Raw genomic sequence first — 27,760 nt, 5'->3', positions numbered from 1 at the left:
TCTGAAACGATCATTGACATTTCCAGTATTTTGTGTATACCTTACTCTTTCCCTTCAAATGTGAATTCTAACATTAGTCACCAATTTTAACAAGTGGCTTTATTTCCTTAATCATATTAAGTTTGAAATCTGATTCTCTTAAGAATCACTTTCATATTATTTTATGTCTTCTCGTTGGGTTTTATATAAAATTCAGTTAATACACTTGAGTTGAACATAAACATTGAACAAAAATGGGTGCTAAAATTATTAGCTATTCAAAATGAAAAAAGGCATGTATGAAAAAACCCCACAGTTAACATCATACACAATGGTGAAATATGGAAAATCTTCCCCCTGCGATCAGGAAAGAGACAAGGTTGCCTGCTTCCACCACTGCTATTCAATACTGTACTTTAAATCCCAGCCAGAACAATTAGACAAAAAAAAAAAAAAAAGACCAAAAGACAGACAGACAGAAAGACAGAAAGCAAGAATATGAAGAAAGACAAAGCAAGAAAGATCATTCAGATTGTGAAGTTAGAAGTGAAACTACCGCCATTAGCAGATGGCGTGATCCATATTCATGGCAGCATTATTCATAAGAGCCAAAAAACAGAAACAATTCAACTGTCCACCAAGACATGAATGGATAAACAAAATATTATATACCCATACAATGCAATATTATTCAGGCATAAAAAGGAATAAAGTTCTCATGCATGTTATAACACGGATGCACCTTTCAGAAATTCTGCTAAGTGAAAGGAGCCAGACACAAAAGGGCAAATGTTGTATGATCCCATGTATGAAATATTTAGAACAGACAAATGCATCCAGACAAAGTAGATGAGACATTTACCAAGGGCTAGCTAAGCGGGGAGTGAATGTAGAGTTACTCCTTCATGTTAGAGTTTCTGTTTGGGGTGATTAAAGAGTTTTAGGAAAATCAGTGATCGTTGAACATTGTGAATATAATTAATGTCAATGAATCATACCCTTAAAAATGGTTAAAATAATAAAGCTTATGTTACATATATTTAACCACAATTTTGAAACTCTGATAATATATAAAAATCCAGTAAGTTGTACAGTTGATGATATATCTATCCTCAAATAGTACTTTACATAAAAGGCGAGGGAAAGCATGCATGAAATTTCTCCCTGGGAAGAAAGTCTCAATAACAGTGAATACGGACAATAGCATCAACTTGGAAAAATGTTGGACCGGATGCTGAACTGATTTAAAGTGATGTGAAATCTGCACATTGAATCCGAGGAAGCAGTTCTCAGATTGAGAAATAATTAACACAGGAGAGTCTGGGGATAATAAAGAGAAAGTGAAATTAAGGCAAAATGGTTACTTAGCAGCGATAGTTGCTGATCATAGACAAAGTGCTATAATATTAAGCAAGTGCTTTCTTTAGAGTCTTCTCAAATCATCCCTCTTTGTTAAACTACCAGCACACTGGCTACAAGGGTTTGTGATTATTCGTGAGAATTCACTGAGAGACTTATGTACACTTTTGTCTGTTCACTGTGCTTCAACAAGTTATGAGAAGTTATCCAACATGTAACATTTTAACACAACTTTAGGGGTGTACTCTCCACCTGTGTTCTCCAATAATCAGATGGCTCATGTGTCTCCTCTTTGGGTTGGAAATATTACTATGCTCTCAGGAGTCTTACCCCCACTTCCGATTTTCCTTTTCTTACTTTTAATTATCTTCCAGAATCTATCATTAAATTTCAAGTCCACTCTTCAAGATTCCTACATGTATAAAAAGATTTTTCCCATCCTATGTATCAAGCTCAAATTTGTTCATTTCTCATTGGTGGCCTCATTGCCTCCAATTCCCATTTGTTTCCATGACATTAGGAAAGGTTAGCATTAACTGTGGTGAGGGGAGAGAGACAGAGCTCTAGCCTTACCAGTGTTCTCGCCCTCCTCACTCATCCTTAATGTTCCAACACGTACCAGCAAGTGGAAAATGATCATCAACACAGACCACGCACTCTTTTCATTGAGAACCACTTTTAAAATTACCTTTGATCTTTTGTTTGGTGTATATGCTTTTGCATTGCTAAATATCAACCGGATGTCTTTGCAAAATTCCAAAGGGCTGTCATAATTTCCTGCTTCTAAAGTTTCCCTTACTGTTCCAAAATCCATTGGAGTATCTATAATATCTCGGTAGTCCTAGGTTTTAAAAACAAGAATTAGTTCAAAGATTTGATTCCTACTTTTAGAAATGTTACAAGCATCAGATCTCCAAAACATTCAAAATGAGAGAAAAGAAAAAGGTTAGAAGGACCTTAAGAATCATCAATAATTTTTAAAAAAGAGGCTCAGACATACAGAAAAAATAAGAAATATACCAAAAATGATATATCTGGTAGGATATTAAATGGTTTTCATTTCCTTCTTTATACTCTTAATGTAACTTCTAAGCTTTTACAGTAAATCTGTGCTTTGTAATCTTTTTTTTAAAGGTCATTTTCCATTCTCATATTTGGGGAATGAATACAGAGCTTTTATCCAATTTATAGTTTTCCTGGGGCTGAGCTAAGAAAACAGATAAACATGTAGGATCCTCCCATTAAGATGTAGCAGTGATTGGGGCGCCTGGGTGGCTCAGTCGGTTGAGCATCCGACTTCGGCTCAGGTCAAGATCTCGCGGTATGTGAGTTCGAGCCCCACGTCGGGCTCTGTGCTGACCGCTCAGAGCCTGGAGCCTGTTTCAGATTCTGTGTCTCCCTCTCTCTCTGCCCCTCCCCGGTTCATGCTCTGTCTCTCTCTGTCTCAAAAAATAAATAAACGTTTAAAAAAAAAAAAAAAAAAAAAAAAGATGTAGCAGTGATTAAGTCTTAGCCAAAGTTACGAGGGGTCTAGAAAATTCAAGAAAAACTGTGGAATACAACTCTTCCACAGCTGCCTTAGTGGTGAGAGACAAAGTTAACATGAAGCTCAGACATCTTACTCGTTAAAGTTTAATTTAAACACCTCCACCCCAATCTCTATACAAAACGAGAAGGCCCAAACATTCAAACAATGGCAAAACTTACTGGATATTCAACCAAATCAACAGGTTGTCTAAATGGTTCGGAATCTTCACACTGAAAAATTAAGTTCACTAGTTCCTTACACTGTTTCTTCCAGTTATTTTCAACATAGTTGGTGGCTTTGATACTCGTTTTTTTCCAATCACGGACCTAAAAATACATTCACAATATGATAAGCTTTTTCAGTCTTGGAAATGTCACACTGCGGTCTGGTATAGTACGCTGGTAAAAATGCACATGAGCTGTGGCCTTGTGTACTATAACAATGTGGCTACTTTTATTTTCTATCCACTTAGAAGAAATCCACTTTTCTGTAAAGGTCAGTAACGTCACATCCATTGCTCTGAAAACATTTTTCGTTCTACCACTTATCTCCCAAGTTTAGAACACGTTTTCACAGAAAGTGAAGACTCACATTAGACGAAGTGGTAGGCTAAAGAATGGCCCCAAAGATACCTGCATCCTAATTTAAGAACTTATGGCTGTCACTATCCATGGCAGATCTGACCACCAGTTTGAATCCTGAGATGGGAAGACTGTCCTGGATTATCAAGATGGGCCCAATGTAATCACAAAGGTGATTTAAAAAAATTTTTTTTTAAGTTTGAGAGACAGAGACAGGACAAGAAGGGAAGGGGCAGAGAGAGAGAGAGAGAGAGAGAGAGAAGCCCAAGCAGGCTCCGCACTGTCAGCACAGAGCCCAATGTGGGGCTCGAACCCACGAAGCCACAAGAACATGACCTAAGCCAAAACCAAGAGTCAGACGCTTAAACTGACTGAACCACCCAGGCGCCCCACAAAGGTCCTTTTAAAAGTGAGAGACTTCGAGACTTCAAGCTGCTGGCTTGAAGATAAAAGATGAGGGGACAAGAGCCTCTAGAAGCTAAAAAATAACAAGGAGAAGGATTCTACCCTAGGGCTTCCAGAAAGGAACACAGCTATGCCACCACCCTGATTTTAGCTCCATTGAGACCCATGTCTTGACTTCTAATCTACAGACCTAGAAGACCTTTTTTTTTTTTTAAATTGTTTAAGCCACTAGATTTGTGATTTGCTATGGCGGCCACAGCAAACAAATACTATACAGATACTAAACACCTGGGATTTTGTTTAAAAATGAAATTATTTTCCCCCCAAAATAAGAAATTATACGAAAATGACAATCAGATGACAATTCTTCAAGTCTAACTTCTCAATGTTATTTGGGGCAAGCATATTAGGAAAATTAGTATGATAAAAAGCTTAAATTTAAGCAGTATTTGGACAAAATTTAAAATATTAAGCATTTTAGGGGTGCCTGGCTGGCTCACTCAGTTGACAGTCTGACTTCGGCTCAGGTTGTGACCTTACAGTTCATGAGTTTGAACCTGACACTGGACTCTGCTGGCAGCACAGCTTCAGCTCCTCTGTCTCCCTTTCTCTCTGCCCCTCCACTGCTCATGCTCTCTCTCAAAAATAAACATTAAAAAAAAAACTTAAAAATAAAATGTTAAGCATTTTTAAATTAATAACCTTTCCTTAGGGGTGCCTCAGTGACTCAGTCTGTTTAAATGTCCGATTCTTGGTTTTGGCTCAAGTCATGATCTCATGGTTTGTGGGTTCGAGCCCCATGTCATGCTCTGCGTTGACAGTGCGGAGCCTGCTTGGGAGTGTCTCTGTCTCTCTCTCTCTCTCTCTCTGCCCCTCCCCCACTTGCACTGTCTCTGTCTCTCAAAGTAAACATTTTAAAAAATTTAATAATCTTTCCTTTAATTAATATATTACATTATAACCACAAGAGCTGCTGGTGACAATTCAAACTTAGTATCTAAAACTTATAACCAAACCCAGTATCTAAAAACTCATTACATCCATACGTCATTCTCCTTAACTCCATCTTCCCAACAGGTATCATTTAAAAAAAAGGCTTATTCACCAAACCCTAGTGAACATTCCCCTACAAGGGCTCCTCCTCTACCAGCCTTCCCACTGCACACAAGCACAGTCCCTGACGAGGCTCCGCCTTACACTCTAGTTCTTGCAACAGGTTCCTCACTTCCTTCAGTACCGATTCTGTTATCCTTCAAAAATCTCTGCATCAGGGGCGCCTGGGTGGCACAGTCGGTTAAGCGTCCGACTTCAGCCAGGTCACGATCTCGCAGTCCGTGAGTTCGAGCCCCGCGTCGGGCGCTGGGCTGATGGCTCAGAGCCTGGAGCCTGTTTCCGATTCCGTGTCTCCCTCTCTCTCTGCCCCTCCCCCGTACATGCTCTGTCTCTCTCTGTCCCAAAAATAAATAAACGTTGAAAAAAAAAAAAAATCTCTGCATCTATTATGGTGGTGAAATTGAGTCTCTCCTTTAAATTTAAATGAAATCCTTGGTTTTCAAGATCACCATCATCCACTCCCAACGTCACAGCCAGACACAGCCCTTCTGCTCACCCCAACACTCAGTTCCTACACTGGGAGGCCAGGGCTCTACCACTAGCCTAGTGGCATGCTACATGTGCCTACTTTGTGACATGGGTCCCAAATGCTCCTTATTTTGTGCACGTCCTCTTTCTCCTCCAGCTCATTCTGAAAACAAAGTTCAAGTCCCAACTCTTCCACTAAACCTTCCCTGACTACCCGCCTCTCAGTGATTTCCCATTTCTTTTAACAAATGCTCAATACCCGTATCAAGGTTAACTTTTCAGAGTAACACCTGAAATCTGAGGCTGCTTTCAAAATACAGAACAAGCAAACAACAAAGGTCAGTCGAACAGATTAACTTACTCTCCTTCTTCCAGAAGATGTTTTAGGAAGATCACTATCATCCTACGAACAAAAATCAGAGCACCGTAAGTGTTAATATTCTCATCCGAAACGTAATAACCTAAAAGTGTATCAAACACATTAGGTCTTACAAGGATTTTAACTTGTTCACAAAAATCTCAAAAGGCAGACCCTATCAGGTCTTTGTGGCACCCAGACTCCCATAAACCAATCATTCTTAATAACCGTCTGCACTCCCTAGGAAAACTAATTCCTGTAGATAGCTATAAAAAGGTGCTTTGTGCAGGACCTAAATAGGACATGCATAAGCAACTTCCAATGTGTGTTTCATCTCTATCCATAAAACCCAAGAAACCATTTCCTACTGTTCTGAATTTCATACTCCACACATTTTCTTATTCCCTAAATCAAATATTTGCATGGCCATTTTTATTCCGATAGAAATTACCAAGAGAATCAGTGAATCGCAATAAGGGTCTGTGTAGAAATTGACACTATACAGAACTCCTGTAACTTCCTGCTCGATTCTGTATGAAGTGAAATTACCCAGCATCACTGATATTTGCCTTGAACTTTGATACCACCTTGAGTGAAGAACTTGTGGGTACTGTGAGCATGGTCAAGTTCGTATTTGTAATTACAATTAAATCCAACTCTTAGAAATTGCAGAAGTAGAGGACACATTCCTCAGCTATGTTATTCACGCAGACATATGCTGTTTATTTGGTATCAATTATTGTTTAAAACAAATTCACTGAATATCTGGATAATTAAAAATATATTTTTATCAAACGGGAACCCTCTTGCACTGTTGGTGGGAATGCAAACTGGTACAGCCACTCTGGAAAACAGTGTGGAGGTTCCTCAAAAAATTAAAAATAGACCTACCCTATGACCCAGCAATAGCACTGCTAGAAATGTACCCAAGGGATACAGGAGGGCTGATGCATAGGGGCACTTGGACCCCAAGGTTTATAGCAGCACTCTCAACAATAGCCAAATGATGGAAAGAGCCTAAATGTCCACCAACTGATGAATGGATAAAGAAATTGTGGTTTATGTACACAATGGAGTACTACGTGGCAATGAGAAAGAATGAAATATGGCCCTTTGTAGCAACATGGATGGAACTGGAGAGTGTTATGCTAAGTGAAATAAGCCATACAGAGAAAGACAGATACCATATGTTTTCACTCTTATGTGGATCCTGAGAAACTTAACAGAAACCCATGGGGGAGGGGAAGAAAAAAAAAAAAAAAAAAAAGAGGTTAGAGTGGGAGAGAGCCAAAGCATAAGAGACTCTTAAAAACTGAGAACAGGGGCGCCTGGGTGGCGCAGTCGGTTAAAGCGTCCGACTTCAGCCAGGTCACGATCTCGCGGTCCGTGAGTTCGAGCCCCGCGTCAGGCTCTGGGCTGATGGCTCAGAGCCTGGAGCCTGTTTCCGATTCTGTGTCTCCCTCTCTCTCTGCCCCTCCCCCCATTCATGCTCTGTCTCTCTCTGTCCCAAAAAAAATAAATAAAAAAAGTTGAAAAAAAAAAAAAAATTAAAAAAAAAAAAAAAAAACTGAGAACAAACTGAGGGTTGATGGGGGGGGGGAGGTGATGGGTATTGAGGAGGGCACCTTTTGGGATGAGCACTGGGTGTTGTATGGAAACCAATTTGACAATAAATTTCATATATTGAAAAAAACAAAATATATATATTCTTATCAAAATAGTTTCATAGTTCATTGGAATATAGCAAGAATTGTTATTTTTCTACTTCGCTCAATATTTTTAAATTACCATTTGAAACGAACAGAAATCATTATAAAATTGACAAACTTCATTACCAAATCCTCGGCATTTTGCTCATCATTTTCGGAAGTGTTAGAAAGTTCTGAGATGTGTGTACAGTCTTGATTCCTAAAAAGCAATTTTTCACATGTTTAAGAGTATGCAGTTGTCGTGTCTGATGTCAAAGATTCAAACTACAGGTTAAGATATAAACAGTTCCCCAAGTATGCATACCTAATTTCAAGCAAAGGAATATCCAGTTTTTTAATCTTCCCTCTGAGGAAACAACTGACCATCTTAGAATATGGAAAGTAAGTTTTTGTTTCCCCAGCTAAGTATGTATAAACATTAAGCTGGCAATCCAGAAATAATCCAATTATGGCCTCAACTGGATGAATGTGAAGATGAGTGTTCCTACACATCACTAGGCATATTCGTACAGTAAGCACCAGGAACATGGATTGACTTGAGACAAAATAGAGGGGAGAAGCAGAAATCAAAGCAAATTAGATCTTAACTTCCCTGTACACACAGAAGAAAGAATGCTGAAGTAGGACTATCTAGGCATGAAGAAGATGAAAATGGGTATGCGAGTTTCCTGAAGTAGAAAAAAATGAAAGTCCTGGGGAAGAGGAAACAAGTCCAGGTCGTCCAGGCAAGAAGTGGATTCAACGCAGCAAAGCAACATAGGCCAGAACCAGTTACTTCCCAGTTTGTAGCCACGTAGTAAAAATGATGGCACAGTTTATAAATTATCTTCTCTACTACATAATTCTTTCAAACAATTTTTATGGCTATGGTAAAAAGGCATTAAGATCACATAGCACAATTCATTAATTTCAAAGGAAACAGGCTGAGCAATTTGTCCAAAGTGACAGACAACGTTCATCAGAACAGATGATGTTAAAACTCAGGTCCCACTTTCCGTCCTCCTCCTAAATGATCTCCCAATGCAAGCAAGCGTGTGCAGCCATTAGTGTTATACCAAGGGTAATTTCTTCATGTTTCATAAGGACACCACAGTCATGAAAAATGACTAAGGGAAACCCGGTGAAGGGTATATATAGGGCAACTTCTGTAGTAGAAAATTATTTCAATTTTAAAAAGCAGAAAACATTGGATTGTTCTATTTTTCATGCCTTTACTAAAAGTAATAATCACAATAAATAAGTACAGAAATGTTATTTAACATAGCATGTTAATAAAAGGGTGTAATTCAGAGAGCAAAAATTAAGAACTAGATGGCTGCCAAGAGGTACAGATATGCAAAGCCACTTTCCACATCTATAATAGGAGGTAACTTACTTGATAAATTTTAAAAGTTGGTCAGTTATCTTCTTAGCTGATCTTGCAATTACACTCTCAGGCTCATTAAATGTCCTGGCATTATGTTCTATGTATCTGACTTCCCAAACTAATGCAGATAGCCTCCTTCAAAACAAAAAAGTAGGCAATTTAGAGCTCAGAAAACAAAAACACAGAAACCAGGTTTAAAAAAAAAAAAATCCCAGCACGTTAAGCCAGCATGTATTAATATATTAAATCCTAAGTGCAAAGTTACAATGAATAACCTTCTAATGCTCTCAACCTGATCATAACCATAAGCAATTATACTGGAAGCTAAACCACAGAGAATACAATTAAAGACCAAAAATCTTAACAGTTCACTTCATCACATCCAGAGCAACCTGGAGCAACCCTCCCTTTCACAGTGTCTACAGGCACAACAGAAGCTACTGAGACTCAAAGAAGAAAAGGTGTTAAATATCATCAATCCTAAGAGAGTAACCTGGCAAAGTGGTTTCTGAACAAATGCACATTCCCATGTTTGGCTACAGAGATAAAGTACACCATCAATGTAAGAAGTCAGTTTTTTGAAACGGTAATTTCTCAAAGTAGATGAATTGTAACAAATAAAATACTATCAATTACTTAAAATTTAAAAAATAATCACTGAGAATCAGGGCACCTGGGTAGCTCAGTCGGTAAAGCGTCCGACTTCCGCTCAGGTCATGATCTCACAGTTCATGAGTTCGAGCCCATCGGGCTCTGTGCTGACAGCTCGGAGCCTGGAGCCTGCGTCTCCCTGGATTCTATGTCTCCTTCTCTCTCAGCCCCTTCCCCACAAGCTCTCTGTCTCTCTCTCTCTCTCTCTCGCTCAGAAATAAATAAGCAAGCAAGCAAGCAATAAATAAATAAATAAATAAATAAATAAATAAATATTTTTTAAAAAATTTAAAAATCACTGAGAATAGGAAATTTTAGAGTTATCAGTGCTCTAAAAGCCAAAGATAAAAAGCTGATGACTCTGGGGAATCAATCTTTCAAAGGCTAATTTTTAAAATTCAACTTTATTTTTATTTATTTATTTTTATTATTATTTTTTTTTTCAACGTTTATTTATTTTTGGGACAGAGAGAGACAGAGCATGAACGGGGGAGGGGCAGAGAGAGAGGGAGACACAGAATCGGAGACAGGCTCCAGGTTCTGAGCCATCAGCCCAGAGCCTGACGCGGGGCTCGAACTCACGGACCGTGAGATCGTGACCTGGCTGAAGTTGGACGCTTAACCAACTGCGCCACCCAGGCGCCCCTCAACTTTATTTTTAAAATCAAGCTGCTAAATAGGAATAACATGCAAATAAATATGATGTCTAACTACTTAACATAATTTGTAACAAGTACGTGGAATTTTTTTTTAATCCGACACCTCTCCAACATCGAACGGTGTCTTACCACAGAAGACCACAAGATCACTATAATGAAAGAGGGTGAAACAGAAAATAGCGTGCATCAGCCCCCACTCCACCACTGTCACGATCAACCACCACTTCCATTCACTCCACTCAAGATGACCAAACACCTTTTCAAACTATTGTGAAAGGAGGTTTCTACTAACCTGTAGAATCGATTAACGAGCCTCATTCGAATCGTGTAGAGGTCGGTTGGATAAGCTACTACGGTGCAATACTTCGGGTACGTACACAGATCAACTGGCCCTGCGAAAGCCGCTGCTATGTCTGTGAAGGCAGACACAAAACATTTTCATCGATAAGTTCATTACCCACAGGAGATTATTTCTCTGCAAATTCCTCAAAAATAGAGCCACGTTTAACAATGCAGGCCCAAACAAAAAGGAGCAAGTAGAAACTGTAGTGAAGAATGCCACCAAAGTTTGCTGCGCTTTTAAAATACTTTTGTGGAGGGGTGCCTGGGTGGCTCGGTCAACTGAGTGGCTGACTTCGGCTCAGGTCATGATCTCATGGTCCCTGGGTTCGAGACCCACGTCAGGCTCTGTGCTGACCACTCAGAGCCTGGAGACTGGAGCCTGCTTCGGATTCTATGTCTCCCTCTCTCTCTGCTCCTCCCCCACTCCTACTCTCTGTCTCTCAAAATTAAATAAACATTAAAAAAAAAAAATACCTTTGAGGAAAGGAAAACTTGAACATGAAACATTCCACACTAAAAACTTACCAAGATTCAAAAGTTGGTCTATACCACTAATAATTCGTTCGCATTCTTCATCTCTCGATTTCTGGCCCCATTCACCATCTTGAGGTTTGTAGAGTAATTTCTCTAGCTCATCGGAAGTGACAGAAATACTAGCTCCTAACTCTTCAGGTGGGTCAACTATAAATTCCATTCCAAAGAACAAGAAAAAAAAAATAATTAACCAAATATATATTATACTTAAGTTGTCAAAACTCCTAAACCAGACACTACAAAGGAAAAAGCAGTGGTTTTATAGTGGAGAAACCTGGGAAACCACCTAAGTCACATGATGAAAGTTAACACTCCCAGTAATAGGACAAATGGACATCATGTGCCTCATGATATGATGCACTGAGGACCATATACCACATCTCTAACACTAGCACCAGAAATGCAAACCCTGGATAATGAGTAAATATGAAACAAGCCCCAACGGAGAGAAATGCTACAAAACAACTAGCCAGGTTTATGTAAGAAATGATAATGGGCTATTAAAATGCAGTCAGCATCAAACTTGAAGCCTAGGATAAGAATTAATCAGCCAGATTCATATTAATTCTGTGGGGGGTTAGTAAAGCTCACAGTTACTGAAAACAGGTAAAATATTTTCATTATTTAAAAATGATATACCATGGGGCTCCTGGGTAACTCAGTCAGTTAAATATCCGACTCTTGATTTCGAATCAGATCATGATCTCATGGTTCATGAGTCTGAGTTCTGCATCAGGTTCTGCGCTCACAGCGTGGAGCCTGCTTGAGATTCTCTCCCTCTCTCTGGCCCTCCCTCTCCCTCTGTCTCTCAAAAATAAATGTTTAAAAAAAATTTTTTTAAATAGTTTCTGCTAAAACTTAAAAAAAAAAAATCATATACCATTATCAGGAATTGGTTCCATGTCCCATGGGCTAAGTTTTTCAATTTCAGTATTGTCCCACCTATTAAAAAACCAAAAGTCCAGTTAGCCTCTCATAAAAACAACTTGTGGCTAATAACTAGGTATCCACAAAAGAGTAAGCAAAAATAAAATGTGAAAACCTTATTGTAGCAATGAAAGTTTAAATATTAACCGTAAGATTTTTTTAGGAGAATACATTATGAGAAAAAGAAAGCATTAAAAATGTTCAAAGACAAAGTCAGAAGTCCTGTGTGGCCTGTACCCAGGGTAGGTGGAAAAAACTCAATAACCCTGTGAAGCCTTGAATGCCACACTTCAGAATGTGACTTTATTCCACAGCCAATGGAAAAGCAGCAACGATTTCCTTGAACAGGGGAAATGACATAATATGTGCTCCTCAACTAGGAACTATTAGGACGCTACAGAAATGGGACCAGGGAGGCAAGCAAAACCTGTCCCGAGGGGGTTCTGGTGAACGGGAAGCAGCCAGGGCGTGCGAGAGACACTGCATGGGGATGACGGACAGGACTCAATGACAGACTAAATCATGGTCTTTCACCTGAAACGTATTATTCATAAAACCACCCACCACAATGACCGAATGTCTGTAGAGAATTCATTTCAACTGCATACAGACCTAACGATGTAGCACTGGAAATGACTATCAGGGTACTGCGGCTGATATGGCTCTTGACTTAGCACTGTTCCAAACCACCAAGCATCATCAATGATAGAACGGAACCTATCACCTATAAAAGATGACCAAGTCTGAGACACATTTTTAATTTATAAAATACCATGATATAGATAAAAAAAGAAATTACTTTTTTTATCTTAAAATCAGCCATCCTTCCCCACTTTCCAGCAATCTTCAGCAATAAAATAAATGTAAAAAGATACAATGTCACACTGAGTAATTTACTGACAGTGTATAACCATACAGTGCAATAGACTAACATGCTTCTAACTGGATTCTGTTGTTTACTGGATCCAAACATTTCCCCAAAATAGGTTCGACCACATTTTACAACATGGAACAAAGAACAAAGCTTAACAAAACTCAATAATCTTCTACAACGATGTATATGATCAAAATATACTTGCTTAATAAGTATATTAAATACCTCTGAAACATGTACTTCCTGAATAAAACATATTATAAAAGTATGACTAGCATCCATGATTATTCCAAAGCTCTCCCTATATAAATATTTCCACATAAAACAGAATTTTAATTCTTAAGACTTCACATTAAAAATCAGTTCTAGATACACCCTAGGATATGCTTACATACTTTATTACTTAAAAGAATTAGGGGCGCCTGGGTGGCTCAGTCAGTTAAGCGTCCAGCGTCGGCTCAGGTCATGATCTCACAGTTTGTGAGTTCAAGCCCCTCATGGGGCTCTGACAGCTCAGAGCCTGGAGACTGCTTTGGATTCTGTGTCTCCCTCTCTCTCTGACCCTCCTCTGCTCACGCTCTCTCTCTCTCTCTCTCTCAAAAATAAACATTAAAAAAAATTTTTAATAAAAAAAGAATTAAACACCCACATATCCCTTTATCTCAAGAGGATATATAGAAGCAGGAAGTAGATCTTAGGAGGGCTCCATCCACAAACCAAAGTAACTGTACAGAATGCTCCAACTGACTCCAGTAATCGTCTGTGTACCCTACAACGGCATCCCTTCTAGAGGAACACACTGTAGGTGAGCTCGGTTTCACGTTACAAAAGGAACACAGACTGCTGTCATAACCCCACCTCTTCCCTTCCATCCATTCCACCTTTCTCAAAACAAAACCAGTAACAAAAAAAGTTGCTTAGCCACCACTAACAATTCCTTGGTAGATTAGCAATTCTGCTTTCAAGGAAGGTTTGACAGAAATGGTATCCATCAAAATTAAAGCTGTATTTCACTCCTCAGAAAGAGAATATTTACGTAATAAAATACCCACAAAGAGTACTAACAAAGTATGCTTCCACGGAATTCTCTAAAACTGAAAACAACAGCAGTATCACTACTGGAGCTGCAGGTTTTGAGGTTCTTAAAATATTTTTAAATTCACATAAACATGATTTTTATGTATATTTTATATTTTTCAAGGTCACTAGAAACCCAGGACGCCTGGGTGCTCAGTCAGACTCTTGATTTCAGCTCAGGTCATGATCCCAGGGCTGCAGGATCGAGCCCCACGTCCGGCTCCGTGCTGAGCGTGGAACCTGCTTAAGATTCTTCCTCTATCTCTGCTCCTCTCCCACTTGCTCTCTCTCTCTCTCAAAACAAATAGATAAACTTAAAAAAAAAAAGAAAGTCAGTTTTTGATACCAAGAACCAACTTTATAATACTTTCCTTCCCTATTTATCTAAAACTAGAAGAGGAACACCTGGGCGGGACGCTTGATCTCGGCTCAGGTCATGATCCCGCAGTTTGTGAGGTGGGGCCCCGCGTTGGGCTCTGCGCTGACAGCATGAAGCCTGCTTGGGATCCTCCCTCTCCCTCTCTCTCTCTGCCCCTCCCCTCACTTTCTCTCTCTTTCAAACATAAACTTTAAAAATTTTTTTTTTACCGTTTATTTATTTTTGAGATAGAGAGAGACAGAGCATGAACGAGGGAGGGTCAGAGAGAGGGAGACACAGAATCTGAAACAGGCTCCAGGCTCTGAGCTGTCAGGACAGAGCCCGACACGGGGCTCGAACTCACGGACCGCAAGATCATAACCTGAGCCGAAGTCAGACACTTAACCAACTGAGCCACCCAGGCGCCCCTCAAACATAAACTTTAAAAAAAAAAATTCAAAAACAAAACAACTAGAAGATACTTTCGGTTTAGATAAAAGTAGTTTTCACTGTAAGATAACACTTTAAATTAAAAGGAGCCTTAAGAAATCACTTTTCTGAAGGTAAAACCTGGCTTTTCCTTAAGAATTTTTTAAAAAAAAACCTGTTTTTGCCTATTCAAGAGTAGAATAAACGTGCTTAGTAAAGCTCTTCACGCAATAAAATCAGGATTAAGCAACTTCCTTTACTAACACTGGTCAAATTTCGAAAGAATCGGTCAGATTTTATGGGGGGTGGGGGGGCAAAATTGAATTAATTAAAAGATCTGGTACATTAATTTCCCAATCACAAAAATAAAACAAAGGTACTAAATTTCAAGAGGCAAGTGGGAATCCATCTCTAGAGCTCAGCTACAGAGAACGGGAGTTTAAAACAATTTCTGGATGCACATGTGGGCGGAACAAAATGAGAGCTTCCAACTTAGACGTCATGGGTGTTGGATAAACAGAACAGATGCAAAACTTTGAAGTTCTTCAGAATCTGGCTATCGACCTTAACTCCGGCACATTCCAGATGACTGGAGTTTGGTCTTGGTTGTTTCTGTGTATGGCTAGATGTTTTTCTTCAAGAAAAATTTCCTTTAGTCCCAAAACAGTCCTGACTATTTGTGTGGGTGTTACCGTTAAAAATAGTCCACTAAGAACAGCCACGTTCTCCAACAATCTTTCATTTCAAATAGGGATGACTCAGGGAATTTGTCGAAAATTCACCTATTTGTAGTACTTGTAGAAAAAAGCAGCAACAACTAGGAAAATTAATGAGGCCTTAACATCATTTACAAACGTGTACACTAGACGACAGAGCCTAAAACTTACTATTCCTAATAAGAGACCAAAACTGCTCAAAGGCGAATGAACTCTCCTAAGTGGCTGCATTATTTACAATGCAAATTAGAAGTAATTTACATTATTTTTCAATTTCCTGATTGTTTTAGATCATAAGATAACTTTGTGAATTATACCAGTCACAGTAAAGATAGAAAAAAAATGCAGACTGTGGACATGTGAAAGGATATAAAAGTGCACCTCTAACATACAGTCAACGCGTAAGAAATAATCCCCACAAGAAATGCTGCTTGGCTAACAGTCCTTATGAAGAAGCAGTAAAGCAAAAAATACTTTCCAGGCACTTCTATTTCTTTCCAGAATTCACATGTTTGCATCCACCATAACAAGCAGCACCACAACAAAAAAATAGGCCAATAAAGGGAGAGATCATTTTCTAACGGTGTATGAAACTCAGTAAGAACAGACTTACAAGACTGCCAATTCCTCTGTCTTGCTTCATCATAAAATTGACGCAGTACAAGAAAGTCAATGACATCCGGCATATCATGGTATCTAAACAGAAATAAAAGATTATTAAACTCCCTGAGCAGCAGGTTACAGTCTAAAGCAACAATGTCCAAAAGAAACAGGATGGGAGCTGCATTTCTAATTTTTTTCTGACTAGCCTTATTAAAAAAAGTAGAGAAACTAGTAAAATTAATTTATCCCATGTACCCTAAACACGGTTTCACCATGTTATCAATACAAAATAACGAGATACCTTACATTACTTTTTCTTCATACCAAGTCTTCAAAATCCAGTGTGTACATCACACTCCATTGAAATCGGCCACATTTCAAGAGCTCAAGAGCCGCATGTGGCTAAGGGCCACCATAATGGACAGCACACATTTAGCAAATCATTTATTCTAACATTTTCTCAAAAACAAAGACAGACACAAATTCCCCTACAGGCCGGAGTTCTCCACACATTAGTGGCATGGAAAAAGGTATAAACATGCCAATGCCTAATTGTTGCTACAGCATACTACTTTTACTCCCAGCTATGAGCACCTCAACTCCCGCCTTAGGCTGTCCATAGTGCTCCACTATTTACCCCGCAGTTATGAGGGACATGCTGATCAGCAAGAGGAAACATCTAAATTTAAACAATTCCATAAAAAAAAAGAGTAACACATACCTAATAGAGAAAGATTTGTCCAAAAGTTTTCCAGTTGCAGGATCTATAAATGCTAGTTTGAGGCAACAGAGCGTAGGGGGCCCAACCTCGTATCGTATTCCAACTATTTTGACCAACTCTTGATCCTTTAACAGATATTTTTTAAAGAATGCAATGTTTAAAATGGTTAAAATAAAGCAATTTCTCAAGACTATAAGTTTCCACATATTGCCACATTAAGTCAACTTATAAGTCAGGTTTCCAATTTAACAGTGATTAAATCATTTTTGCTAAAATTAATCTTCACATCTTTTTCAGAATAGACATTTAATACTGTTTCAAACATAAGGAATACACTCACTTTAGAAAACATACCACAAAGTGTTAAGAAGGAACATATAAGAGTCACTGATCAGCACAATATCTGAAGACAATTACTGCGAATAATCTGAATTTCCTTCTGGCTCTGTTCTCTTCCTAGAGATACATCATCTTGTTTTACGTGTGTCTCTGTGTAAAGACATCTCATTGAAGATGCTGTTTAGGGGCGCCTGGGTGGCGCAGTCGGTTAAGCGTCCGACTTCAGCCAGGTCACGATCTCATGGTCCGTGAGTTCGAGCCCCGCGTCGGGCTCTGTGCTGACAGCTCAGAGCCTGGAGCCTGTTTCCAATTCTGTGTCTCCCTCTCTCTCTGCCCCTCCCCCGTTCATGCTCTGTCTCTCTCTGTCCCCAAAAAAATAAACGTTGAAAAAAAAAAAAATTAAAAAAAAAAAAAGATGCTGTTGATTCATTAGCACTGAACTCAACAGCCAAAAGGACTTCTCACTCATGCCTAGACAAAGTTTATCTAACACAGGTATTCTCTCCAGAAAGCACATCATCACCTTCTTGTACTGAGTAACACAGCAGAGCACTTTAAAGCATCACACTCGGGGGCTATGTTAAACAGTAAGTCACCAACAAAAAGCATAAAAATACTAAAGTTATTTATGTTGCATTCAATAGATCGTGAGAAGGACACTTATTTATGATGTGAGAGCTCAAACAAGAAGGTATCACCTCGCTCGACCTCAGGAGGTAACAGGCCGGTCAGGGAAATCAAATTTTTTGCCACTGTGTGTGTGTTTGCAAATGACCAGAAAGCACCCTGAGCATTGATTTGGGGTTACAAATAACATGCAGCTAGTAGGCAAAATGACAAATATGGAATCTGTGAATAATGAGGATCAACTCAGTGATAAGTGAAACAGACCTAAATAAATCAGAGCATATGGTAAGCCAAATTCAAGACGGAGAGCCACTAAGTTGAAGGAGAGTTAAGAACAGCTATCTTTGGGAGTGCCTGGGTGGCTCGGTCCCTTGAATGTCCGACTCCTACTCATGATCTCACTGTTCGTGGGATTGAGCCCCACATCGGGATCTGCGCTGACAGCAGAGAACCTGCTTGGGCTTCTCTCTCTCTCCCTCTCTCAAAATCAATAAATAAACTTAAAGAAGAAGAAAAAAAACGGCTATCTTTGCTAAGATAATTGTTTTTACCTTCTAATAGTTACTAAAAGTATCAAAAACATATAAAATACAAAGAATAAAAAAAAATCAACGGCAATGCTATTCACACATAATCACCATTGACATTTTGATGTATTTATTCTGGTTGACTACATGTCTGCACGTTTTTATTACCATAACCACAAACAACATTTCACATCCCATTTTTTCTCTTAGTAATAAATTATAAAAATTTAACAGTCATTCACTCAAGTATTTTAAAAGCCTCAATTACGCAGTGGGCTTCATACCATAGTCAACTCTGCAAAAGGTACCATGATTTGATCCATTCAGTACTGTAGGATACATGGACTTTTTCTTTTTTTTTTTTTTTTAATTTTTTTTTTCAACGTTTATTTATTTTTGGGACAGAGAGAGACAGAGCACGAATGGGGGAGGGGCAGAGAGAGAGGGAGACACAGAATCGGAAACAGGCTCCAGGCTCTGAGCCGTCAGCCCAGAGCCCGACGCGGGGCTCGAACTCACGGACCGCGAGATCGTGACCTGGCTGAAGTCGGACGCTTAACCGACTGCGCCACCCAGGCGCCCCATACATGGACTTTTTCTAATTTTTGTTTTTATAAACAGGGATATGGAATTGTCTTGCTCATAAATTCACATGCACTTCCAGTTGTTTCCTAAATCACCGCAAATAAAGTCACGGATTTAAAACATCTGAATATTTTCCAGTTTCAATTCCAATCGCCAAGATAGCCTCTACAAAGCCCGGGCTGTTTCATATACCCTGTCCTGTCACCAATGTGAGTAACTGGTAACAAACCAAAATCTTTGCTACTTGCTAAAATGTGGGGTTTCTTTCTTTCACTGCTTAAAAAAAAATTTTTTTTTTTTATTTAACTGGTTAAGTATAGGGGAGCTAAAGCTTTTCCGATAGACTATTGTGCACGCGGTTCAACTTCTTTTCCAATTTGTATTTCCTCTTTTGAAAAGCTGCCACTTCTTTTGAATATATGTCCCAGATACACACATTTTAACATTAATGATATATACTACCAAGCTGCCTTCCTGAGTGACGAACACACTTATAATTTTATACACCAATCAGCAATACATGAAGACCATCCACTGACAAACACGTCTTTCTGCTGGATCCTAAGGCTTCGGAAGGTAACAGCAGAAATGTTTTTAAGTAGGCAGTCAAAAAGACAGTAATGAAATATACCTCCAGAAGGTTTATTTTTAATGGATTTATAAATAATTTAACTATACAGTGGTAGGTGTTTAATGGCTTAATAATATGATCATCTTACCCTAAGATCCATTTTTCTCCATGGCTCCTTATTAGGGTTCAGTTCATAAATGTTATTTTTTCTGACAGCCTCAATATAAGCTTCATGACCCTGTCGAAAATAGATTACCTACAAAAAGTATACATTTAAAAATAAATTAAAACCTAAGGGTAAAATACTATCTTGTGGTCCATATTCCCACTTCTAAATTTTACTACTCTCACCTCATCACCCATCTGAGGAACAAAAGGAGACTTTCGAAGTGTGGTGTCCGTTATCCACACGGGAGGGTGAAATTCATATAAATGTTCCATATTTGCAAGCTCCACCGGAGTCATCCTCCGCAAGCTCTGCCAAGGGGATGAGAACAAAGTCCAGTACAACAGAAAGGGCATGAGGGCGTGGTTTGATTGACAAACAAAAGAAACTTCACCAAGGGAGAAATGCTATGTCAAATGAGAATGGGCACGTCGCCTAGTGATCAGGTTTTAAACGGCATACGTATTTGGTTCCTTCGCACACACGGGAGCGTGTACATTGTGGGCCACTGGTGAAAGCAGTGCCGGCTCCCCCGGCACTCATCTAGCCTCTCCCGGATTTCTAATAGACTCTTCATAACACTTGACGCCCTACGGAAGGGGGCTCCTTTCCAACCCAAATCCTCTTCGACAGCCAGCCTGCTCTGCCGAGAGACCATTCTGAATTTCACCGTGGACTACTCATCACAGGGAGACTCCTCTTGATTTGAGGTCTTAAGACAGGCGACTTTAAAATGTGCCAACAAACTCTTTGATCCTCCTCATCTCTTCCACAGGTGCAGCCCACAACCGCTCCACTCAAACAGAGTAAGACAGAAGTGACAAGAGGCTTCTAAGACAAAGCTGTCACAGGCATTAAGGCTTACCCCTGCTGACACTTCTGGATCTCCTAACCTAGGGAATGTCGGCCACCATGTCATACAGATGCCCAAGCAGCTCTTTAGAGGGGCCCATGTGGTGAGTAGCTGGGTCTACAGCCAACTCCCCAACTGAAGAGGGTTCAAAGAAGATCAGCCAGCTCCAGTTATACGTTCAGACAGCTGTAGCTCCAACCAGTGTGATAACTGTGACCTTGGGAACCAAAACTCACCTAGCTTTTCAGCCCCCAGATTCTTGACCCACCAAACAGGAATACACGTTTGTTGCTGTAAGGAGCTAAGATTCAGGATGGTCTGTGACACAGCAATACGTGAGGAATACAAAGACGTGGCATCTTTAAATAATGACTGTTACTTGCACGACATGAACACTGAACATATGATAAGAAATAGGAACATCACAAGTACTCCTGCTTGTGAACGTGCCAAATGAAAGAGAACGTGGCAGATGTAACTGGGAAACAAGGCAATGACAGAGGAAACAAGAAGAAAGTGCCCTAAAATGCCCTGAAGTATAGTTCTGGTGTTGAAATTAACAGGAGAAAATAAAGAGTTGTGGGATTCCGAGCAAAATAGAGCTCCCTCCCCCTTAACGTGTCAGACTGAGGAAGGAGCCGGTGCCACCGCCAATTTGGGGCAGATTCGATAGAGAAGCCTCCAGAAGAAAGTAGCTTTTCCAAATATAAATTTGCATTTTACATTTGAGTCTTGAAGACTTAACAGTGTCAATAGTATATAAAATCTCCAATCTCCCTAAGACTTCTAATTTCTAAACATGGACAGAAACACTTGATAGAAAGCGTAAATAGATGTTTTAAAGATATACTTCTCTTACCTCTTTTTTAGGCTTATTTTCTTTCTTTCTCTTTCGTCTCCTTTTTGGAGGAGATAAATTCTCAGTAGACATTTCATCCTCTGAACTACTGCAAAAGCGGGTAACTCGTCGACGTGATGACGTTCGTAAAGGAGGCTGCAAATTGATGCCTGCATCAGCTGTCCAGTCAGAGTATCTAGATGACAAGTCACTAGGAAAGAAAAGCAGTATATGTTGTAGGGAACCAGAATCTAAGCCCTAATGGCAATTTAATCACATAATCTTAAGAGATGAAGAGGAGGGAAGGAAGGATCCTGGGAAGATTCAACTTGAACAATCTGCCTTCACCATCAGCAAATACTGAAATGACCAGAGATCATGAGGAAGAGACAGAGACACTGGAAATTAGGAAAGGATGTAAGCCTGAGGAATTTTTTAAGTATAATATAAAGGAAACCTCATGGAAGACAACATTTAGAGCCCACCAACAATTCCCCTTTCGGAAGATGGGAATGTAATTATGGAAACAGTAGAGGTCATGCAGAACCGTAAGAGTAGGCCCCCCTCCCCCAAGTGAAAGGTGACTCGGGAATAGACTAAAATTCTAACTGGAATGAAAAACCATTAGTGAACACACTGAGAATCCCAAGGAAAGTGTAGCCACAGCAGATAGAAAGCTGGAAGTGGTCAGAGTTCCTTGCCAAGAGGGGGACTTTCCTGAACAGGACGAAAGATCCAAGAGAGGAAGTGGTCCTGGCCCAGTCCAGAGCAGCAGCAGAGTCAAACAGGAAACAAGATCTAGAAAATGAGCCCCTGCCACCACCAGCTTCAGCAAATGCAGGAAAGAAAGCAAGACAAAGGGCTCCACTGAGACCACCACTGGCCAACCACACACCTCTCAGGCTCAATAAAACACACTCACGCTCACACGCACATTTCCAAGAGCAGTTTATTTAAAAAGAGCTATTTAGAAAAATTGTAAGAGCACCTGCTTTGTACAATAAAATTCAAGAGAAGCTGAATTAAAAGACAATGATGACAGAGCTAGAAAGCAGAACAGAGGTTGCCAGGGGAGGGGCGGGAAGCGGAGAATCCCTGTTTAATGCGTACACACTCTCAATTTTGCAACGAGTTCTGGAGACTGGGTGCACAACAGTATGAATGTACTTAATGTTACTGAAATATACAGTTAAAAATGGTTAAGATGGTAAATTCTGTTATGTATATTTCATATTTCACAATTAAACTTATAAAAAAAAATAGACAAGGGTTCTAAAAATCACTCCAGCCCCTCAATCATAACAGAATAAAAAAAGTCACGACAGGAAAAAGGGAGTATTGTATGGTGGTCTAGACCGGCACAGCATCCATAGGAACAGAAATAAGATTGAGTCCTATTTGGAAGGGACGTTTTTCTAGACCTGGTGATGGCTATGCTGTGAAGAGAGAAAGATGTCCAGGTTTCTGGCACGAGCATCTGCCAAGGTGAACTTGACATTTTATTTACCAAAAGGAGGAACAGATGTTAACATCTGGGTCCCATGAAATCTGGATCCCAAAACTAGAGGTCCACACATGCAATAACTGACAGTAAATAGAACGATGGTCTTACCACATACATTCTCGATACTGCTCTTTATGACTACAGCCCAAGACTACATTGTATACTGTGGGCTCAAATGTGTACAAACATACCCAAAAAACTTTCTATACACACAGCTGTTAATCCAGTTCTCTTCTTCTTTAATTTTTTTTTTTGTTTGTTTTTTTAAAGAGACAGAGAGAGAGCACAAGCAGGGAAGGAGAAAGGAGGAGGCGGGTACAAAGGATCCCAAGCAGGCTCTGCAAGGACAGCAGTGAGCCTGACATGGGGCTTGAACTCATGAACCATGACATTGTGACCTGAGCCAGAGTCAGATACTCAACCAACTGAGCCACCCAGACGCTCCCAGTTTTCTTCTCCTTTTAATTGTACGAGAAACTCAACTGCCCTTCACAGACTGGTCCATCCAAGCCTAGGACTAGGCTGCTGAGCAGATGAAAACAATGAAAAGCAGGCACCTGGAGGGGTGCCCCAGCCTACAGAGGGGTTGCTGTGTGTGACTCCTGATCCTGGGGTCTTGAGTTCAAGCCCCACGCTCGGTGTGGAGCCTACTTAAAACAAAAAAAATTTTTTTTTTTATTATTTTTTTTTAACGTTTATTTATTTTTGAGACAGATAGAGACAGAGCATGAACGGGGAGGGACAGAGAGAGAGGGAGACACAGAATCGGAAACAGGCTCCAGGCTCTGAGCCATCAGCCCAGAGCCCGACGCGGGGCTCGAACTCAGGGACCGCGAGATCGTGACCTGGCTGAAGTCGGACGCTTAACCGACTGAGCCACCCAGGCGCCCCACAACAAAAATTTTTTAAAGCAGTAGCAAGTACCTTGAACTTTCGCTGTCACTCTGACTCCTCCTGTCACTCCTCCACTCCTCTTCCTCAGAAGAGCAAGAACCTTCACTCTGATCACAGGAAGTCTCCTATGTGTCGGGGGAGAGGGGGGGATAAGATAAAAATCCTCATCTTGAAGATTAAATAACACAAGTCAAGAAAAGCCGCATTCCATTCTTACCATTTCAGGCAATCGGGCAATGAATATAATTAGATGAACTTCAAACAAAAAGTCAGTGTCTTTATCATATTCTATTTCTTAGCAAGGCACAGCGCGACAGAGACAGAGACTCAACACCACTGCCGCTGACACAGTGGGCCCTTCTCTAGTTGTGAGGCTGAGCCAAGTCCATGTACATGTTTCCAGTGCCTGGACCTGGGTCACTGCAATAGGGGCACAGGGGCGTCTCATTCTACTTTCATTCCCTAATGGCCGATGACGCTGCGCATCTTTCCATACGATTACTTGCCATCTATGTATCTTCTCTGATGACGTGTCAGACTGTCTGATTTTTAAACTGGATTTTTTATTTTCTTATGAATGCATTTTAAGAACTCATGGTATATTTTAAATAGAAGTCCTTTATCAGATAGGAGCTCTACCAATATTTTCTCCTGGTCTGTGGCTTGCGTTCTCTCCTAACAGTATCTTTCCCAGAGCAGGTTTTAATTGATGAAATCTAGCTTGTCACGTTTTCCTTTAACAGATCATGCTTTTGGTATTCTATCTAAAAAGTCACCGCCATACCCAAGGTCACCTACATTTTATTGCATGTTATCTTCTGGAAATTTTAAGTTTTGTGTTTTCCATTAAGCTTATGATCCATTTTGAGTCAATGTGTGAAAAGTACGTGTCTAGGCTTTTTTTTTAACATGTGGATGTCCAGTCATTCCAACACCATTTGTTGAAAAGACTCTGCTTTATGCATTGAGTTGTCTTTTGCTTTTTTGTCAAACACTGGTTGACCATACTTGCATTGGTCTATTTCTGGGTTTCCCTATTCTATTCCATTGATCTACTGTCTATTCTTTCACCAATACCACATTGTCTTGAAAACTACAGACTTGTTACGAACTCTCAATGTCAGGTACTATCAGTCCTCCAACTACGTTCTTCAGTACCCTGTTAGCTATTCTGGACCTTTTTCCTCTCCAAATAAACTTTAGAATCACTTCACCAATATCCACAAAATTAACTTGTTGGGATCTTGATTGGAATTATGTTGAATCTACAGATCAAGTTAGGAAGAACTGACATCTTAACAAAAACACAGAACAAGAGGGACTCTCTCCTTCGTTGTTTATGGAAAGGCAAATGTAACACAGCCACTTTGGATGACAGTTTGGAAGTTTCTTACAAAGCTAAACATAGCCTAATCATATGATCCAATAAACCTGCTCCTTGGTATTTATCCAAATGCGTTAAAAATATCCCCACAAAATCTGTACATGGAAGTTTACACCAGCTTTATTCATAATCGCCAAAACTTTGAGGCACCTGGGTGGCTCAGTCAGTTAAGCGTCTGACTTCGGCTCAGGTCATGATCTTGAGGTTTGTGAATTCGAGCCTCGCGTAGGGCTCTGTGCTGACAGCTCAAAGCCTGGAGCCTGCTTCAGATTCTGTGTTTCCCTCTCTCTCTGTCCCTCCCCTGCTCGTGCTCTCTTTCTCTCAAAAATAAATAAACAATAAAACAGAAAACAACAACAACAACAAAATAATTGCCAAAACTTAGAAGCAGCCAACATGTCCTTTAGTAAGTAAATGAAATAATCTATGGTAAATTCAGACAACGGAATATTATTCAGTTCTAAAAAGAAACAAAATATCAAGCCACGAAAAGATACAAAGGAAACTTAAACTCATATTACTAGAAAGTAGCCAATCTGAGGAGTATCTGCGTCAGACTTCAGCTCAGGTCATGATCTCATGGTTTGTGGGTTCAAGTCTCACATCGGGCTCTGTGCTGATAGCTCAGAGCCTGGAGCCTGCTTTAGACTGTGTCTCCCCCTCTCTCTGCCCCTCCCCCGCTCATATCTCTCTCCCTCTCTCTCTCTTCCCCCGCTCCTCCACCCTTCAGAAATAAACATTTAAAAAAATTGAAAGTAGCCTATCTGAAAAGGCTACATACTGTATAATCCAAATGTATGGTATTCTGGAAAAGTCTACAGAAACAGCAGAAAAATCAGTGGTGACCTACCAGTGGCTCAGGAGGAGAGAGAAAGGAATGATTAAGTGTAGCCAGGAGGTTTTCGGGCAGTGAAACTGTTATGGTAGAGACATAACATTATGCATTTGTCAAAACCCACACAAATTGTGCAACACACAGAGATCCCTAATGTAAACTAGGAAATTGAGTTCACCAGCGGCAGCAGATGCACCACACTAACCCAGAAGTTACTACCAGGAGCAACTGTGTGCAGGGAAAAGAGGATATGGGAATTCAAGGTACTCACTGGGCGGTTTTTGTGTAAACCTAAAACTGCTCTACGACAAAATTTTTTTTAAGTCAATAAAGGGAAGAGAGGGGAAGAAACAACTCTGTGATTCCCACAGCCCTAATGGTTGCAATCTACTTTAAGTTCTAGTTATGGACACCAGGCAGGTACTTTTATTTTTTAGTTTTTTTAAATGTTTATTTCTGAAGGAGAGAGAGACAGAGTGCTAGCGGGGGAGGGGCAGAGAGAGAGAGAGAGGGAGACACAGAATCGGACACAGGCTCCAGGCTCTGAGCTGTCACCACAGTCTGACGCGGGGCTTGAACTCACTAAGGAAAGGCAAGATCGTGACCTGAGCCAAAGTCTGACGCTTAACCGATCTGAGCCACCCAGGCGCCCTAGGCAGGTACTTTTAAACTGAGACATGACCTTTTACTGTAACAGCATTTACATTAGGAGCATTGAGAATGGATAATGAAAATGTCACTGAAAACCAAAACTTAAAAGACAAAATCTAAAGTCAATATCTACTTTTATCTACTTCATTTGAACAGGCAAAATGTAGACTAAGTGTATTCTTTTTTAATGTTTATTTATTTTTGAGAGAGAGAAAGAACACAAGCAGGGTAGGGGGAGAGACAGGTGGACAGAGGATCTAAAGCCAACTCTGAGCTGTTAGCACAGAGCCTGACGTGGGACCTAAACTCACGAACCGTGAGATCATGACCTAATCTGAACTCAGACGCTTAACTGACTGAGCCATCCACGTGCCCCTGAAGTCAACATATTCTCAAAACTGTTTCTCAAAATGTGAGCCTCCTCCTATTCCAGGAGTCTGGCTTTTATGTTCAAATGGACTTTTTTTTTTCATGACAGTGATAAAAGAAACTCTTAAACGCTACTACCTAGAAACCATGCATCCTCTGAAATGTCTTACATGTGTTATCCCAATTCTCAAAACACCTCTGTAAACAGAGGAGGAGTTAACAAAACTAATGACATTAAATTTCAGAAGCTTCCGATTTAACTTGACTATCAAGGCTGTGTGCATCTGCTTGTAACTCTGAGTTACTAAAAAAAAAAAAAAAAAAGTTCCTGATATTACACAAGCTTCAACCCCCACAAAGCCTGGATCTACCCTGCCTGTGTATTACCAGCTCTTCATCTATAGGGACACCCAAGACTAAGAAAAGTAAAATAACATGCGTAGGGTCACAGGAGGGTAAGTGTAGGAAGTGGAATTAGAAATCCAGCTAACTAGAAAGCCCTTACACATTTTCTACCATCAGTGCTTTCCAAACCAAAATGGAATGGAACCAACACACATATACACAACACACCCCACACACACTCTCCCCATCTCTGCCCGGCCACACCACCACCCACCCCCTCCCCCACACCAGCTCCCCCACTGCAACAACACAGGTGAATGAATTCCTACCACTGGAGGTAAAACCCACCACCAAGCCACAAGATTATGGTTTATTTTAAAAGATCAAGTGGATTTAACATTCCACATTATCTATGTTTGCATTAGTTTAAAGCGTTTCCCCATTACTTGAAAATACACCAAACTAACAGATATAGAGAAAAATCTTAAGATTGATATACCAGTGATGATTTAAAA

The 27,760-nt window shown here is 40.0% G+C and overlaps 1 protein-coding gene across 1 annotated transcript in view; it reads right to left on the bottom strand.

Annotated features, from left to right (window-relative positions):
* Positions 1-27,760, bottom strand: part of BRWD1 (bromodomain and WD repeat domain containing 1) — a 128,685-nt gene that overhangs the window by 21,256 nt on the left and 79,669 nt on the right. The window contains exons 22-36 of the mRNA XM_045501358.1: positions 23,692-23,786; positions 21,285-21,474; positions 19,758-19,883; positions 19,555-19,662; positions 16,758-16,882; positions 16,047-16,129; positions 12,592-12,703; positions 11,933-11,994; positions 11,044-11,199; positions 10,469-10,589; positions 8,876-9,001; positions 7,627-7,699; positions 5,795-5,836; positions 3,046-3,192; positions 2,027-2,179 (exon numbers count right to left, since the gene is read on the bottom strand). Of these exons, the coding sequence (XP_045357314.1) occupies positions 2,027-2,179; positions 3,046-3,192; positions 5,795-5,836; positions 7,627-7,699; positions 8,876-9,001; positions 10,469-10,589; positions 11,044-11,199; positions 11,933-11,994; positions 12,592-12,703; positions 16,047-16,129; positions 16,758-16,882; positions 19,555-19,662; positions 19,758-19,883; positions 21,285-21,474; positions 23,692-23,786 (1,719 nt within the window). The remainder of the gene's footprint in view (positions 1-2,026; positions 2,180-3,045; positions 3,193-5,794; positions 5,837-7,626; positions 7,700-8,875; positions 9,002-10,468; positions 10,590-11,043; positions 11,200-11,932; positions 11,995-12,591; positions 12,704-16,046; positions 16,130-16,757; positions 16,883-19,554; positions 19,663-19,757; positions 19,884-21,284; positions 21,475-23,691; positions 23,787-27,760) is intronic.

Source organism: Leopardus geoffroyi, chromosome C2 (assembly GCF_018350155.1).
Source record: "Leopardus geoffroyi isolate Oge1 chromosome C2, O.geoffroyi_Oge1_pat1.0, whole genome shotgun sequence".
Lineage (NCBI taxonomy): Eukaryota > Metazoa > Chordata > Mammalia > Carnivora > Felidae > Leopardus > Leopardus geoffroyi.
The sequence above is the reverse complement of the archived record's forward strand: the minus strand, read 5'-3'. Positions and strand labels throughout refer to the sequence as shown.